The 18,257-nt window shown below is 33.1% G+C and overlaps 2 protein-coding genes across 2 annotated transcripts in view; one reads left to right on the top strand and one right to left on the bottom strand.

The window, feature by feature from the left end:
* The window catches only part of LOC109543185 (heterogeneous nuclear ribonucleoprotein Q-like), a 60,672-nt gene extending 44,047 nt beyond the window's left edge, over positions 1-16,625 (bottom strand). Inside the window, exons 1-2 of the mRNA XM_048668601.1 lie at positions 16,528-16,625; positions 16,366-16,443 (exon numbers count right to left, since the gene is read on the bottom strand). Coding sequence (XP_048524558.1) covers positions 16,366-16,378 — 13 coding nt within the window. The 5' untranslated portion in view covers positions 16,379-16,443; positions 16,528-16,625. The remainder of the gene's footprint in view (positions 1-16,365; positions 16,444-16,527) is intronic.
* Positions 4,270-13,789, top strand: LOC109543182. The gene is made up of 8 exons (XM_019912761.2): positions 4,270-4,921; positions 7,199-7,415; positions 7,802-8,004; positions 9,050-9,179; positions 9,245-9,623; positions 9,957-10,572; positions 11,130-11,247; positions 11,432-13,789. The coding sequence occupies exons 1-8, from the start codon at positions 4,449-4,451 to the stop codon at positions 11,693-11,695; spliced, it is 2,400 nt and encodes a 799-aa protein (XP_019768320.2). The 5' UTR covers positions 4,270-4,448; the 3' UTR covers positions 11,696-13,789.
* Positions 16,626-18,257: the final 1,632 nt, after the last annotated feature.

Genomic DNA, 18,257 nt, shown 5'->3' on the forward strand with positions numbered 1-18,257 from the left:
ATGATGCGTATCGGATGCAAAAAGTGAAAAAAAGAGTCCTGCCGGAGTAGGCCCCGTTGTGTAATCCTAATCTGACGAATAGGACTCCAAACATTACTGTGCTATGACAAACACCACGCTCCTACCGGTACCACACCCTGGCAGTCAACGCGGCGTAGAGCGCAGCTAACCGGTAACAACCGGCGGTACTTTCTACCCGAGGTCCGGGGACCTTTCTCGAAGTTTCGAGTGACATGCACTCTGTACGTGTCTTCGATCATCGGACTCGGCAGGACCCTAAACCCAACAGCATTTTACACATATTTGTACCGAACTGCTTCAGAAGCTCAGTGGTGAGATATAATTGAGTCGCGTGTTTTGTTGGTTGCCTGTTTTCAGTGGCGCACTGACAGGTTGAATAATTTTTACTCATAGTCCTGTACCCTTGCAAATTATACATTGCCTAATTTCGTACAAAATCAACAGTCGATTTTGTTAAATAAAATAAACTGGCGCCCATTCTCGTTTGAAAAAAAAAACTCCACCTTCAACTTTCACGAGTAGGATGATTAAACATTTACATCAAAAATACCAAATGCTTATGAGAATTGTGTGAATCATGATAATCCACCACAATTCAAGTCCACAGGTCAATTACACAAAGATATGCCAGGTTGCCAATACCAACGATATGTACAGGGCGCAAAGATAACTAATAAAAAATCGTTTAGTTTCTGTGTTTTGTTGAATGATGGATTGAAGTGGTTGCTTGTAGACAATATACCTTCTAAACTTATGGGAAAAATTCATAAAATCTGCGTACTTTAATTCTGCAAGAGTAGAAAAAGGTATTTAAAGAAAAACCATTCCGGGAGTATCAGAATATTGTCAGAACATATAAAATGCATTAAAACATCTGGAAGTAGAAAACACCTCAATAACGACATTCCGAAACCAAACTTGAAACTTCGAAAAATCGCAAGTGCCCGACCAGAATGCTGCCTTCAGATCACGTCATATTGGCTCGGAAAAACCGTCAATAAAGCCTAGTTCTCTTAAGCGAATTTTCGGAAAAAAATTTCGAATAATCGGACGATTTGACGGGATGAGATGTCGGAAAAAGTTGAAATTCAATAGTTCTCATATGCGATTATTTCTTGCTGAAAAAAGCAATAATTTTGACTCATCGTGTTGGTAACAGTGATTGGTAAAAGCCCACTGTTTCGTTCCCTCGCTAGTCGTTCGCCAAAGTTTAGCCGCCTTTATTTATTATATTAGAAGTCTTTATCTATCAGCCTTTATCTATGCTATAGTCTTTATCTATGGCCCACACGAAATGCATGGACACGGAAACCATACTATCCCCCGAAGCCAAAAACATGTAAATTTACACAATTATATACAAATATTGATCACATTTAATTTTAAAGAAACGAAGAAAAAGTATTTTCAAGTGTGTAGATTTTATTCAATTTTTGACATTCGACCCAGGAGTTTCGGTAATACGTAAAGCATATGCTCAGCTTGAAAAAATTGAATAAAATCTACACTGAACGTGTACACAGCGTAAAGTGCATCCTAATTTTTCTCCTGCATGTATAGGATATCGGCTTTTACAGTTTTTAGTAATATGAGGTCCAACTTGAATTGATAACTTTGATAATAAAATATCGAATAATTCTTTCGACATTCCCATGTAATTGAAATGTTTTTCTCGATCTTGAAGGCACATTCCTTGAATAAATTATAATACGCTACTTGTTCCGGTCTTCGTTGAAAAATCTATCTGGGTTGTATAAAATTCCTCCGAATTTCCGAATAAACGGAAAAAGTTGGAATAATTTCAACTTCTTCCAACACCTGTCAAATCGTCCGATTATTCGGAATTTTTTTCCAACATTCGCTTATGAGAACTAGGCTTAAGACGTGACTCTTGGTTCTAGTCCAGACCTATTTTCTTATCAGTTTTTGAGCTTAAAAACTGTATGGTCAGATAAAAAAATGATCGGAATAGTTTCGTCGACTGATTCTTCAGTTATAAATGTGTGATATATTGATCACTTTTTTGGCTGTATCACAAGCAAGCACAGCAGGACCAATTTCGGACCTATTAGCCTTCATCAGCTGGGTTTAGCTTAAAAGCAATCATAATGCAAGAATAATGTCGCATCCAGAAGCTTGCATTTTAAGAGGGAATAGGGAAGCAACCCGATGACAATCAGTTGCAGTTATTATTTAAATATTGTGACTGCGAATAATAATGAAGTTCTACGCTAAATTAAGATTTTTGAGAACACTTATATTACTTTTTGCTTGATGGAATGATATTTTATGGTTGCATTTTAATATTTGTTGACTTGTAGCTATTTTTAAATTCAGTAAAATCTTTGAAAATTATTATTTTATAATAATTGTTGAACCTGAACTCCAATACATTTATTAACCCTTTTAATGTCGTATGAAAAAAACTAATTGTTGTTTTAAAGGTAAGAAATCAACAGCATAATTATGCCTATTCTGTTGTTGCATAGTTAAAACACATTTAAGAATGTAGAAAAACGGTTTTGCGAACGTCAAAACTATTGCTAGTGACAAAATTTTCTATGCACACCACAACGTTCGCCCGGTAAGACTTTTTATAAATGAAATTGTTGATATCTGGGTTGGACGAGCTGGTCATGGCCCTCTAATATTCCTGACTTAACGCTTCTTGACTCTTTTCTCTGGGGTTATTTAGAGATTATTGTGCATGAAAGTTCAGTTACAAATTTTGATGATTTACGGTTTAGAATAGTGGATGCATGTACCTAACAATATTAATATGAATCATAATCAATGTATTCAAAACATAGATAGACAAAAGAAAGATAAAATTGAAATTGATTATAGAAAATATATAAAGGCAAATGGAAATAACTCGTTTTCATTTATTTTCTTATAATTTATAGTAGCAATAAATGTAGTGATTATTTCTATAATTTTTGGTCGTTTGTATTATTTCAAGATTACTTTAATTTTTTGCTATTTGTAATTTTTAAAACGTAATATAAAGAAAACGGCTAAAACAAATCTAGGCAACATAAATATTTCTGAAATCAGGAAAAAGAATCCTATCGATCTGCCTAAAAATACACAAGGGCATAGGTGTCCTATTGAAACTATTGAAAACGACCCAAATTATTATTTTTTTAATTTGCGTCATTTATTTTACGTTTAATTTCATATTTTGAAAATCTGAATAATAATAAAAGTTTTGTTTTTACCACTTTTCACCATTTTTTAAATAAATGATCTAGGGGGTTGTTCCAGTCCCTGGTCTTTTTTGTTGATCGTTTATAATTTCGGGTTTCATTCGTGACAATTTATATCTATTTGCTACCATCTATTGAATAAATATGTGTTTTTTAAAAGGTTTATTTTGTTTTATTTCCTTTAAATTATTACACATTCTTCCATAGATTCTGGCTGAATTATTTATGTCTATATTTCATTAAAAGTCACACTCTGTCAGTTCAAATTGATAGCTAGATAATTGTCTATTGATAAAATCTATACAGGGTGTTCAAAACTACAAACACCCACCTGATAATTTGGAATAAGCTATCAAGTGATACCAGGATAAATTCGCCATACCTGATCTTATATAAAAATGCCCCATTTTCTTTGCCGATTCGCATTATATAAGGTGGGATGATTCGTTTTGCCATCATTTGACGGCTTCTTCCAGATTATCTGATGTGTGTTTTTTTTGGCTCCAAAGCGTATTTTGCGATATATAAGCGTTTTCAGACTTTTTGAACACCTTTAGCTTTTCCATCTCATCAAACCGAGTGCAAAAATTAAAAAAAGGAAGTTGCAATCTTGCTTACGGGGTTTAACTTAAGTGAAATTCAAAAAAACAACTCCTTTGAATTTCTCAAACTTTTGGGTTTTATTTGGACTCCTCATCAAACTTGATTAATTTGCCTCTCTATATCACATATTATAAAATTGGTATTTGGCGGTTGCACGAAGGAGGAGATATTAAATTCTTGCACTCGCATTCTTGCGTTTCTTTGCACTTCTAATCAAGGATAATGAGCTGTATGATCGCTCGAGGGAAGAAATGTGTTGACCCTTTGCTACATGTGGTATAACACTTTCTATGGGAATCGGGATGCGGGTTAAATAATTCCTGCTAGGCTCAACGCCCTTGGATGCAGAGCCACCCCTGTGACATAATAACTTCGATTAAACGCAGGAATTTTCCCCAATCAAATGGGCAACACCGCAAAGGCCCATAACAGCAAACGAACGGACAAATAAAAGCGACCATAGACTGAAGCTCTGGTTGGGTTGGGTCGAAACTGGAAATATTTACCTGATACGACCCAATCAAACGCGTTTTAATTAATTCGCCCTAAACGCACAAACCCTCGGTTTAAAGAAAAATGTTTTAGTGCAAAAAGTTTGAAGCAGAAAAAAGGACCATGAAGTGGCTGGTCTTTTTCTTTGGTGGGTGTTTTGTGTTTATCGCGAACGGACAATACGAGTGGCAAACTCGCGATGCCTTCGACGAAGTCTCGAGAGCCATAAAGGCGACCAACAAAGGCAATTGCGAGATTCAACATGTAGGAGATCTTTTCCTGCCTCCTGATACTGTGTCTCATTTGCCGGACATCAAAGATGTCAATATTAACCCGGTATTCCCCAACAGGACTCAATTACTGCACATGCATAATATGGCATTGAATAGGGCTTTTTTTTGGTCATACATTCTGCAAAGCAGATTTATTCGACCTGCCATTAATGACACGTATGATCCCGGCATGATGTACTACCTGTTGTCCACTGTTGCGGATGTTTCCACCAATCATCACATCAATGCCAGTGCCATATACTTTTCACCTAACATGTCTTATTCCAGCTCTTATAAGGGCTTTTTCAATAAGACTTTTCCAAGGTGTGTATTGGGGTTTAATTTTAGGGATTATGACAATTGAAAAATAATTTTGCTATCTACTGACCGATCAACCCAAACCCCTCAACAGGCATCTTTCACCATTGAAAAAAAATATAAATAATTCACTATTCAGGACATTTAATTTAGGAGAAATTCTTCCAAATTTTCGGTACGGCAACATATTTTTTTCATTGCAAATTTGAATTTCAATCACCTGGGGACAAACATTGCGAGAAAACGCACTTAACGCATCTTAAAGATATCAGAGACAAGCGCCTGGATAAAATGTTTTAAGAAGCAAAAATTTCAAAAAGTTTCAAACATGGGTCACAAAACCCTTTCTTTCTGGAAACAGGAATTTTTTATTGGATTCACAGGATCGACAGCAAAGTTCTAAAAATAGTATCTGAAAAATCGACTTCAAACTAACCCAAACATATATTTTATACAGTTTGAGCTCGCCAAAATTTGATACTACGATAGAAGAAAACTACCAAAATTTTTTTAGAGCAAAATTTGATATAAATTTCTTGGGGTTACATCATATTCATTTTAGACTTTTTTGCGAGATTTTTTTTAAATTTAAATTTTTTACCGAATATTTAACATAGAGAGGGTATAAGTCATTTCATTTATTTATAAAAATATATATTCGACTAGCGCAAATACCTCGCTTTAAGACCGAGTACTTAATACCACCTCTAAGTAAATAATAAATAATGTTTAAGCTGTCCAAGTTTTAAACTAAATTATTAGATACAGCTATTTTATAAGCGATACTTAATGAAAAAAGTGCAGATTGAGTTCTGGAAATGTAGATAAGAGTATTTTTTCATGATTAAAAATGATTATTACATTTGATTACATTACACACCAAAAATGAACCCAAAAGAGGAGAAAAAGTGTCCAACAGTTTAGCCTCACTTTCCTCTATTTGCTCAATCTATCCCAGACAGATAACTTATACCATTTTCGAGAAATATATAAATTTCAATAAGTAGCTCTGCGACAAGCTTTTTAACTTTTCTCAGTTTTCTGCAAGTGCAAATACTTGAGACTTATGCACATAAAACATGTTTTTTAAAGCACTTAAGTCAATAGCTTAAGAATCCGATTAAATATATAATTTTAAATTGATTAGCTGATTGTTTCATTATGATGCATATGGTATATATTAAAGGTGTTTAAGTACACGGAATCTTTAATTTACCCAATACAAATGTTTAGCGCCCTTTCTGCAAAATCCACGGACTTTGAAATGTAATTTCTATTTAACTATTTTTTGCAAAACTTAAACACGTATTTTCCAGCTGTCTAGAATTTCCGCAATTTTTTTTCCAATCATGGTAAATATTCATTCAAATCATTTATACTTTTGACATTTTTTTGGTTTTGGATTTGATATTTGCACATATTCATCAGCGAATTATTAATGTGGATTTGCTTAAAATGTGGGATTACATAAATTGGAATATTTAATTTGTGGCTTATTTATTATGATAAGACTATAAAAGAAATATTAAAATAATTTTATAACTGAAAAAGGAGCTATAATTTATAACTTAAAACCTGACAGACCGTAGGCAATTTTCGGTTTTCACTATTGAGTTTGCTTTCCGAAAGAAAGAGATTCAAGAGAGTATTTAGTAATTATTTAATGTGTGTGTTTCCTGTTACACCCTCTATTAAACTAGATACGTTTTCCAAACTATACCGGTTGTTTCTTTCTCGTAAATTGATTTTTCACCTTTCACAAAATAGAATTTGGAATATATTTTTGTGGATATGAAACCATTTGAATTTTAAATAATAACAATGTTTTTTGAAATTATTGAATACGAATCCCATTTAACTAAAGTTGACCCATTATTTTGGAATTTTAGCCAATTAGGGTCTAATTACGGACATTACCTAATGTCCTTTAAATGTCAGCAATGGATGCAACATTGAAGTTCTGACTGAAATTGTATTTTAAAACTAGATAAATGTGTTTAGTACTATTTGTCGTTAAATCTACAATATCCGAAGTTGTAGACGGATATTCAAGTATCTATCTGATTTGAGTAATTTTTGCAACAGCTAACGTATAAAGAAGTTAAAATTAACTGAAGATCTACTAATAATAACAAAATTTAATAATCCATATGAAATCTATATTTTGCGCAGTTCCTTTAACTTTGGTCATAATAAAAAAATTGTAAATGTGTTAAAAATTATGTTGAACAATTCAAAAATTTACTGTAATAAAAAGTTACAATATTTTTTCTTATTTTATAGATTTGCGCCCAGAACGTTCCGTGCTGATGATTTTAATGACCCAATACATTTGGAGCGCATCTCCACATTAAATACATTTACCGTGTATGATTTGGGAGCGATTACACCCAATACTAGTGCAGACTATACGTCCGAATATTTTCGGATCAACGAATGGTTTAAAGCTTGGCTGCCAGACAAAGTCAATTCTAGACACGATACCAAAACTACATATCAGGTAAAACAGTGTTAACGAAATAAACGAAAACAATTCAATTTATTTTCAATTTAAATTCTTTGATTGAACCATGAAATTAATACTTGAGAAGTTGCATGTAAGACGGAACATTTTTTTGTTCAGGGCACAATTTAAATCGTTACTGGATTGTGTTCGTAACGTAAACTTTTCTCCATACAGTTAGTTAGGGAATCGACCCTGCAATATGAACATGACATGAAGAAAACCTCCCGTATCAAAAATTAGTTTTGCTCATTAAAATTCCGCAAATCATTTTATGCATAAACACATAACAATAAAACTGACTGAAAACTTCTTTAAACTCAGACTTTTAGCTTTTACGGAAATGCACTATTCGCTTCAGTTTCATTTGCTATCTTTTACAGGTGGAAATTCGTTATGCCAATAACACAAACGAAACGTTTGCATTCCACGGCCCACCAGGTGCAGATGAAAATCCAGGTCCAGTCAAATACACTCGCCCTTATTTCGATTGTGGGCGATCAAATAGGTGGCTGGTGGCCGCTGTAGTGCCCATTGCAGACATTTTTCCTCGACATACCGGCTTTAGACATGTAGAATATCCCACGTAAGTTTTAAAACAAAAACAAACTTTCACTAATATAAGAAATTACCATGGGAAGCTAGAATAGTAGCTAATTTTACTCAAATCTGAGGAACGACAACATCACCAAGAGTCCGTTTTCAAAGCGAAAGCAAATTATTGTTTTCTTCCCAAATATTTCAAAAATGCAGAGTGAAGAATATGGCTGAAACTGTCTGGAACCTGAACTTGATTAGAAACAATCAACTTTTAGTCTTTCGGTTTATCTAATTCCATCCGGCTTGCGAGCAATTTACGAGCCCTTTTACAAGAAAGAAATGAAGGACTTACACGAGGCGGGGTTTGTTTCAAAACTTGCCGAGCCTTTTTTTAAAAGCAATGAAAATATGCCTTTAGAAACAGCTCCACTAAACTGAAACACTGCTTGTTATCATCCTCTACTTAAACGCAAGGAGTATCGCAAAAACTTCATTTTAATGACCTTAGAAATATTTATGTTTTTGAATTTAAATATTGCCAATCAGCCGACTATGGTTGCGAAATAAGCCAAATTGCAATCGAGCATTTAATGAAGCTGCCTTTTAACAGAAATTTTTGGTAAAAATGTTCTCTTTTGAGCGAGTTTCTGAGTTCAACTGAGTTTTGAGATTGAAGTTGTTTAAAACCGACAGTTTCCAGTTTGTTCATTTGAAGTTTAGGAGTAAAAGTGAAAATCCTGTCAGCTTAAGGAACTGAAAATCAATGCGCTCTACGAACTACAGACTTCCAAGAATGTTCATAATTCTATCGAGAAATCTACAGAAACGCGACACTAGAGAAATCGCAACTTAATGATACACGACTGTTTAAGTGTTATTTAAAATACGTTCATAAAGGGGCCTGTAATCTGTAAAAAAATAAAATATTTCAAAACGCTGAACGAAAACAACGTTGAAGGGCGAATTAATTGAATTAAAAGACTTCCTCCCTAGCGAAAAAATAAACAGGGTATAAAGTCAAAAAATAATGATGAAAGTTTCAATAATTTCTGAACACGAGTGAATTTAGTAAATTCTATGTATTTTTTTAGATACACAGCTGCATCGGTAGTTGAAATGGATTTTGATCGTATAGATATAAATCAATGTCCGAAGGCTTCTGGAAATGACAAGGCGAATGCTTTTGTGGACACTGCAAGATGCAAAAAGGAAACAACCGAAGTACGATATAATGGCTCTATATTTAAAAAAAATCGTTAGTAATTTACAACAAAATCCCTTTACAGTGTGAACCGATTCATGGATGGGGCTTTAGGAGAGGAGGTTACCAATGCAGATGTCGTCCGGGCTATCGCCTACCGTTACAAGTGCGAAGACCATTTTTGGGTGAAATCGTTGAGAGGGCAACGGAAGAGCAGTACTATAATGGATTCGAATGCAAAAAAATCGGTTGGATTCAAAAACTTCCAGCCAAGTGGGAAAAAGCGCCGTGGTATGTGCGAGAAATGGAATTAGACAGACATCCGGAATATAGATTCCCTGTTCGAGGTCCTGAGTCTTTGAAACAACCCAATATCAATATACACAAAACACTGGAGTTTATATTGGGAATGAACAAAGAGAACTGTAAGAAATATAAACCGGATGAACTCATTCTGCATGGAGGTAAGATTTTGTCAAATATGTTCATTTGGAGCGTTTTTTGTAACAAATTGTCCTACCTAGGAGTGAAATGTTGTATGGTGTACTTGTGTGTATTGTATATATATGTGCTTATTTAAGAAAAGTATTTCTCAGAATATCAAAAATTTTTCGGAAAATACCGTGCAATCTCGAAAAAAAAACAACCACCCAACAAAATGTTTGCTTGAACTTGCTTTGATATAAAAAATTATTTTCCTAAAATAACGCTTTCTGTAAAACTGTGAAGCTTGAAACATATTTTTTTAAATGATCATTGGAAACTGTTTACTATGCAAACTTTTATTACTCTCTTAGGTGCTATGTTTGGAGCGGAAGAATTCTTCGAAAATGAAGCCAAAATGGCTCTTCGATTGGCCAACTTTATCAGCGTTTTTCTACAAGTATCAGACCCACAAGAAGTGTATTCGGGAAAACGCGTTGCAGACAAACCACTAACCGAAGACCAAATGATGGGCGAAACACTGGCTATGATCTTGGGCAACAATCGAATTTGGTCGGCTGGCACGTACTGGGAGCGGAACAAATTCACCAACAAAACCCTATTTGCCCCGTACGCCTACAAGAAGCAACTCAATGTGAGACAGTTTCATATGGAAGATTTGGCCAGACTGAATAAATCAGACGAGGTATACTTGAACAAACCGTGGTTCAAATTCCTAAAGCATCGATGGGCCTCCAACTTCGACAGTTTGGAGAAATTCTGGCTAAAAATTAGGGTGCGCTTCAACGAAACTGGAGAAACGACTAGAAAGTATGAACACTATCCGAATCACTACATGGGTGCACGCTTACATCATGGCTACTGGAGCGCCCCATATTTCGATTGTAGAGGAAAGGTTCCCATGTGGAAAATTAAATATGCTGCACCATTCTTTGGATGGGATAGTTTGAAAGTCAAGCTCGAGTTTAAGTAAGTTTTTTTAATCCACGCAAAAACGATATTAATTTGGAAGTGTCTAAATTGAAAAACGAAACTACTATTAAAGAGCACTTTTTAACTTCAAGAAAACATCCAACTTCTTGCCTCGAATAGAAACTTTTGTTGTTTTGAATTCATCCACATATTGGAGCTTCTTCTTTCAAATTTGATAAAGCCAAAATAAAAAATAGCAAAAACATCTTCAGAAGGTGCAGAAAATCCAGTCCAACAACAATTAAAAACATTTTAAACTTTAGTTAAACAAATTTTTCACTATGAGCAGACGCTAATCCAGATAAGTTAAGAACATCAACTTGAAATATTTAAATTGTTTTGTTTTAATTATAATGTTGTAATCCGTTCAAGAAAGCACAAAAATGTACAGCACATCTTCAGAAACAATTTAAAATTATGGACAAATTTACATCCATCATATTTGAAATTAATTTCAAATGAAAATGAATATTCATTGAAAACTAGAATCCAAATATTCTTCAAATTCAGATAAAAATCAGGATTTTAAGCAAACGATATTTTCTTCATTTTAGGGGTGTAGTAGCAGTTACTATGGACATGTTGAAACTGGATATTAAACAATGTCCAGATAAATTTTACGTTCCAAATGCATTCAAAGACACTCATAAATGCGACGAAAGAACATCATATGTAAGTAACAAAAATATATAGTTAAATAAACCAAAAAAAACCGTTGGGATTACGAAATCTTCAGAGTTTACCTACTATCTAAAGTGAACATGTGGTTTTCAGGGCCCTTGAACGGACTAGTCAAAACATGAAAGACTTAAGTTAAATTCACTTTAAAAATCTATATACCATGAAATTGTTTCAGTGTGTTCCAATTTTGGGTCGAGGGTTCGAGAGTGGAGGATACAAATGCGAGTGCAAGCAAGGTTTTGAATATCCATTTGAAGACGATATCACCTACTACGATGGTCAAATAATGGAAGCTGAATTCACGAATTTAGTGGACAACAACGAAACAAGGTTTGACATGTTTAGGTGCAGATTAGCAGCAGCTGCCAGTATTCAGAGTAATATTCTAATTGTTTTTATGCTGTTAGCCATTGTTTTCGGAGTTTATGATAGGAGGTAGGAAACAAATCGCGATTTAAATGCCTATTGGTATGTACATTTTTTAGTTATTAGAATAAAAAAACTCCCTCTGGAGAATTCTAAAGACTGTCAATATTATAGATCTGTCGAAGGCCTTTAAAACTTAGTGCCTTTAAAATAATTTTAGAAATGTGTAATAGAAGTGTGATTTGATACGGAATTTTCTTGGAAAAACAGATAGCAAATTAGCTGAGAATTTCGTATCAGTACTAACCCGTCCAAAGTGAAGTTTATTATTTGTTAAAAACCATTAGGTAAGTTCTTCTATGTTATATCAATTCCGCATGGCGAAATTCATTAAATGTATTAAAGAAAAGCACATACCAACATTTTGAGTTGTACCAGTAAAACTTTTAAAATAGTATGTAAATGTTTTTTTATTAGTAAAATCAGAAAAAAGCTACTATGAATTTGAATTTAACATTCCTACCTGAGCTTTATAGTTAGGTTGCATAGTTTAAGCGATGTTTAAAATAGTTTGTTTGTTGTAAAGTTTAAGAATATTCCATTTTAACCAAATGACCCCCGACACAGTCAATTAAAAATGTTAGATTTAGTCGTATTTTGCGTTAAGAAACGGTTGCTTCGTAAATTAACTTTCCTGAATGTCTTTCAGAAAAACCTTACCGCTTTAAACATACTATTTACCACTAGTTTAGTTGTACTAGAATCAATCAGTGCAAAAGTTGTCAAAATATTGTTTAACATTAAAACAAACCAGTCCAAAAGTAAAATTTACTTGAACCGAAAACTGATGAAATTAGTCATAATGGCAAAAAAAGTAGGTTTGTACTCAATAGGACAGCAGTAAAATCAATTCGTCTGATAAGCGCACAAATCCAAGAAATTAAAGAGGACTTAAATAAATTAGTGCTGGAGATATAGAATTTACCCAGAATTCATCCATAATTCAACATCTCCATCAGAGTACTAATATATTTATCGGCATTAATCGTGTTTTATGAAACGTCGTATAAAAATATTTTATAGCTGGATACTTATGAATTCAAAATTAATTAATTCAACAAAAAGTAACCAATCTGATCTAATTTCAGCTGTGAAGATAATTTATTTATCTATCACTTATTACTGTTACGTACTTTTTATTTGTGGTCAAAATGGCTATTTTTGTTAGTTTTTCGTTTAACTATTGCCAAAGTATCTTAGTGTTTTGCGGGTTGTAAACACTTGCAATATTACCTGCATATTTTATATTTTCTATGTTGTATATTTGTTCGTTATATTTAAGAGAAGTTGTCGTAAATTATTCGTGTTCGCCATTTATATAACCTAATCAATACGAAAGATTTACTATTTTTATAACCGCATGTAAATATAAGTTTTGCAAGTAAAAGCGTCAGTCCACAAATGCTAATAAGTTGTTAAAGCTGAGTTAAAAATATAGAGTATCTTTCAACGATTGATGCTATCGTTAAAAACACACAGACGAACAAAGACCGGGATATAAAAATTTCAACTTACAATAAGCTTTTTAACTATGTTTTAGCTTTAAACGACAGTTCCTTTTATATTTCCATATCACTACCTAATAAACCCTGATAGACTTTTGTTTTGGCAGTAATATATACAACGTATTTGTGCGATTTGTTTGAATGCAATTTTCAAAAGGGCGACCGACAACCAACAGATCAGCCTGGATAACGGTTTCTTTAAGCAAGTAAAAAATTATTTAGTTGTGGCAAATTACCACGTACAGTTTTACATTTTCTAACTATTCAGGATGTTTAAAAATGTAACATCAACACCGTCATCTTGATTAATTATGTAACTTTGTATAAAACTGCAGAAATGATTGGAGTTATAAGTTGAAGCATAAGCTGCATTAATTTTTTTCAATGCTGGAGATTATAATCCAAGTTTTATGTACTTGTTGGCGCATCTGTATGTTTAATTTGATTTAACTAATAGCGAATAAATACATTACGCTTCCGTCCAAACCTCTTAATTTTTCTAGATAGGATCATATATGGTTTTATACAAATTTGATACTATGTTTTTGTATGTATTCATTGTGTTTGTATATTACAAGTTAAAATAAAACATGAAATATAAATTACTGCTTTTCTATTTTCGATGCATAGGAAATAATTCCACAAGTGGAGTAGTAATAGCAAACAGATTACAATTGAGGAAACACGGGCTAGGAACATTTTGCATTCAAAGTTTTCATTATATGAAAATTTATCAATTATTAAATTCTTCAGAAGCTCTTCGTATTTTTCTTTTATATTGAGTAAAATGAAGCGTATTTAATTTGAGTTTGCCTATTTTTTTCAATTTTACCAATTATTTTTTACTTACAAATAACCTATATACAAAGCAATAATCTAATTCGGATGGAATAATTTAGTATGTGTGTTTGCACTCTAAACATCGCTTTAAAAATGTAAGAACCAAATCCATAATTCGCATTTCACCGTGTTACTAAGTAATAAATTACTAATGGTTCCTGGTTTTTGTCAATAAAAAAAATTTCAATAATTGTATATGTTCATTTTATGCAAAATGCAATTTATGAATATTAATAAATACCGGTAGAAAAACTGAAATTTCTGGTATATCAATACTAATCTCGTATTTCTCAATATTTTATTCTTGTTCAATCCTTCTGACCGATTATTTAACGATTCTCTAAATAATATAAAACTATGCTCGTGTTTTTTATTGCTTTGTAACATTTGGCAAATAAAAAAGTGTAAAAAAAACAAATAAACATATATTAAACAGAAAAACTTAACAAAAATAACCATAAGTAGGTAACTAAAACTGGAAAAAAAAAGTTATCTGCACCCTAGACAATGATTAAATACGTTTCTTTGTTAGTAGAATAATAGCATGCAGACCGTAACCGTAAGAGATAGACATGGGTAGGATTCGTATCATTGATACGAACCCTTCCAGTGATTCGAATGGTACGAATCCCTAAAAAGAGAGATTCGTACATTTCGTATCGGCTTAGAATCGCATCGCGTTCCAGTACCTGTTTTGACAACAAGACTGTTGAGTGGAGGATTCGAAACAGAATACGAAAGTTGATCGCGGGCTGATGCCCTTGCGTGATAGAAAATAAGAAGACGGAAACCGTATTTTCTGAAATAACCGAGATGAACTCAAATATTTTTTCAATTAAATTAAAAATATATTTATTATGTATTATTACAAAATAGTAATAATGTCTATTATTGTATATTAAATATGAAACATTACAAAATAGATATCTAAATATTAATTATTTGGTGTTACAAAATAAAATGATACTCAACAGATAAGATCTAACTAAAAAGAATATTTTAAAAAATAATAGAATGTACAAACATAATTAAACTGGCACATGTTTGCATTAAAATTGATGAATAACACTTTATTGCCATTTAATCTTCGCCGCTTTTCATCAATTGTTAGACCTCCTTTAGAGAATATCCGCTCTGCTGGCACGGAAGTACCACCACGTTAGTTTTAGTATTATGGGTACCGGTACCTAATGTAAACTAATACGAATTTTGGCGGATTCGGTCGATTCTATCCATACGAAATGAACGAATCTCTTGGTACGAAACTTTGCTTGATACGAATCTGTGTGGTACGAATGAATCACTCAAAAGATTCGAATCGCACACCTCTAGTAAGAGATACTCAATACTCAATAACCGGAATAAATCATACTGTGTTATACATCGTTAAATTCGCTATTAAAATACGTTATGTAGATACTTTTTTCGGTTCATATGAAAAACAAAAGTTGATGATGGTTTCAAGGAAACGAAACGTGGGAATACATTTTCATAGACACCATCTTGTAGAGCTTGAAAAGGTGCCATGTGAAAGTATTTCTTATTTTTTGATATGATTCGAAATAACTTCAAAAATGAGAAAAAACGACAATCCGAAAAATCACGTTTTTCTAAACATCTCAAAAATGCATCCTTGTCTTGGACATCCTGTATAGATCCAGATTGGAAATATTTTCTTTGAGGCTTTATACACTTTTAAAAATTGAGAGCCATTAAAATGTAAAACAAACCAATTAAACAAATTCAGATAAATGAATCATCAAAATTTAAATCCACATCCAAGACACGAACTGGGCTGAAAACAACAACCAATAAGCGCAAGAGCGCAGAAAAAACAACGAAAGCAATAACAACAAAGGAAACCGAACAGACAAGAAGCAACCAAAAAACGGCTAATAAAAACTTAGCGCGATACGCCGTGACCATAACTTGAGTGGTTGGAACCTGCCCTAAATAGTAGATTATTAAAACAGTTTTTTTTAATTCTGGGGCTTCCTGTTACGCGGGCCCTCAAGTTCCGTTTTTGTGATAAATCACGGGCTGATTGCACATTCGAAATGATTAAGACTGCAATTTTTTTTAGAAAAGGGGCTCTGGAGGGATCGCAACCCTGGGCCCTACCACAGGTTAATCCGGCTCTGCTTTTAGTAGCGTAATAGAAGCGGCACAATCAAATACCTTTTTTATCTAAGGATTAGATAGCCCTGCCTTGGACACTATTGACGTTACTGATCAATAGCCCTGTATATGACGATAAACTAGCGAAAAATAGGCCATTATTTGGCGAAACAGTAAAGATAGATACTAAAAGGGGTAAATTAAAAGTGTAGGTACTTACAACACACCACCATGATTTTCAAATATGCCAAGACCAGATGTCAAAATCACTGTGCACTTTTTGATGAAATTCCAAAGTCTGAAACAAGATTAAGTGAAATTAAAACAACAGATTTATGGATGAAATCGATAAGTCGATCGTGTATAGGAAATGGGGACGTACCTTGTTGAACAATCACTCAAATTCAACAACTTTCATGAGCGTTCGAATTTCCAACTGACAAAAACCACAAACGATGACAACTGAACAACTGTTTGGTCACCTGGCAACAAAACGTCTACGAGACTTTTCAAATTGACAATTTAATCAAAATCCGAAAAAAACGGTGCTTGAGCATTTATGATTCAAAGCTTCATTTAAGGATTTTAAACACACAAATTTCCACGGCAGGAAAATGTGATTAAGACGCAGGGCCAAAGAAGGTGAATACCTAACAGTAAAAGAAAAATTTGCTTACACTTAGCGTTGATTTCGTGCGGGCTCTTCTAAAGTGCTGAATATATAGAATAAAACGGTCACAACAATTAGATAAGCCACTAGGAATATGAAAATATAAAGAGTGACTAATAAACGAATTAAGCTCATTTCGGATTCGAAGTACTCAGATAACTGAAGTTCGAACAGCTCTGTACATCCACGTGGATCGTTGACAAATGAAAATTCAATTGATTTGTATTTAAAGTAGACACGGACAATACTTTTTTTAAATAAAAAAAATATAAATAGAACTGAATGCAAATGGATAGGAAATTTAGTTCAACATTGGGTCTCATGAATAAAGTAGTACCAAAGGCTTTCTTCTGAAAGCAAACATTCGAAGTATATGATAAAAAGTGCGTAGCATTTGCTTGACAACCGAAGGAAAAGCATTTAATGCACCATAAGCACAGCATAAAGATTAATTTAGCATAATCTTATTTTTTTAAATTCTAAATCTAATTTAGCAAATACTTCACATTATATGAATAAAGTCATGCTTTTGCTAGGAACTTATAAGGTACAAATAAAACTGATAGATGCTGATTTTTCAATGAAACCGGATGCATTCCGACATATAATTCAGCTACTCAACCAACTACGCAATATGCTGTAAAAAGGTGCGACAGTTTTGTTGTATAAAAAAAACACCTGGTATTCGAAACCCTTTAAGCCTTTTACTAGTTTTGTAGACTACATCTACAAATGTGATTTTTGCGGTCATCCAGTTCATGTTAGTCCAGGGTTTTCCAAAATGCTCATACTTTTGTATGGCCATTTTATTATGCATTATATTAGCATTAATTATATGCGTAATTTTGTACAGAATTCGGGGGAAAACCCGTTTTTTCCTACATGAGTAATAAGTTTACGATCGCTTTAATGTCAAGCCGCAAGAATTCATTCATTGCGAACTTTATTGTGCTACTGTTCATTTTATAGCACAAAAATTGAATTCTCTGATTTATTGAAATGCGTTTCCTTGTCTTGGACTTTTTTCGCACTTTTTCGAGGTTTTTTTTATAAAATTGTTGAAGCTAATGCAGAATTTATTTACCTCGAAAATAATAATTTCTTACTGTAATACTGGGTGTCGCAATAAGGATGGTAAGCGGCTGTATCTTGGAAAGTACTTTTTGTAGAGTGTTCGAAAAAAAATTTGATAACGAACTTGAAGAAAATAAATTGTTGAATTTATTTATTATTTTCAAATTGATATTTGAAAATAATGTCCAGACATTATTTTCAAATTTCTGAGATGACCGCTTGATGATGTAATTGCAAACGGTATTTTAAAAAGTCGATTTTATATAGAAATTGTCCCAATAAGTGAAACATCTAGTAAGTTTAGTAAAAAGATCATAAAAAAACGTACTACTTTTCTTATGAACCTTTTTTCCTAACTTGTCAAATAA

Source organism: Dendroctonus ponderosae, unplaced genomic scaffold, assembly GCF_020466585.1.
Source record: "Dendroctonus ponderosae isolate FM_Combo_2020 unplaced genomic scaffold, Dpon_F_20191213v2 Dpon_F_20191213_7, whole genome shotgun sequence".
NCBI classification, from domain to species: domain Eukaryota; kingdom Metazoa; phylum Arthropoda; class Insecta; order Coleoptera; family Curculionidae; genus Dendroctonus; species Dendroctonus ponderosae.

What these genes read in the sequence shown, in the direction of transcription:
- LOC109543182 (XM_019912761.2), top strand. Translation starts at nt 4,449, where the DNA reads ATGAAGTGGCTGGTCTTTTTCTTTGGTGGGTGTTTTGTGTTTATCGCG. An exon ending in AGACATGTAGAATATCCCAC is followed by an intron (nt 8,005 to 9,049) that starts GTAAGTTTTAAA and finishes GTATTTTTTTAG; the next exon opens with ATACACAGCTGCATCGGTAG. An exon ending in TGAACTCATTCTGCATGGAG is followed by an intron (nt 9,624 to 9,956) that starts GTAAGATTTTGT and finishes TTACTCTCTTAG; the next exon opens with GTGCTATGTTTGGAGCGGAA.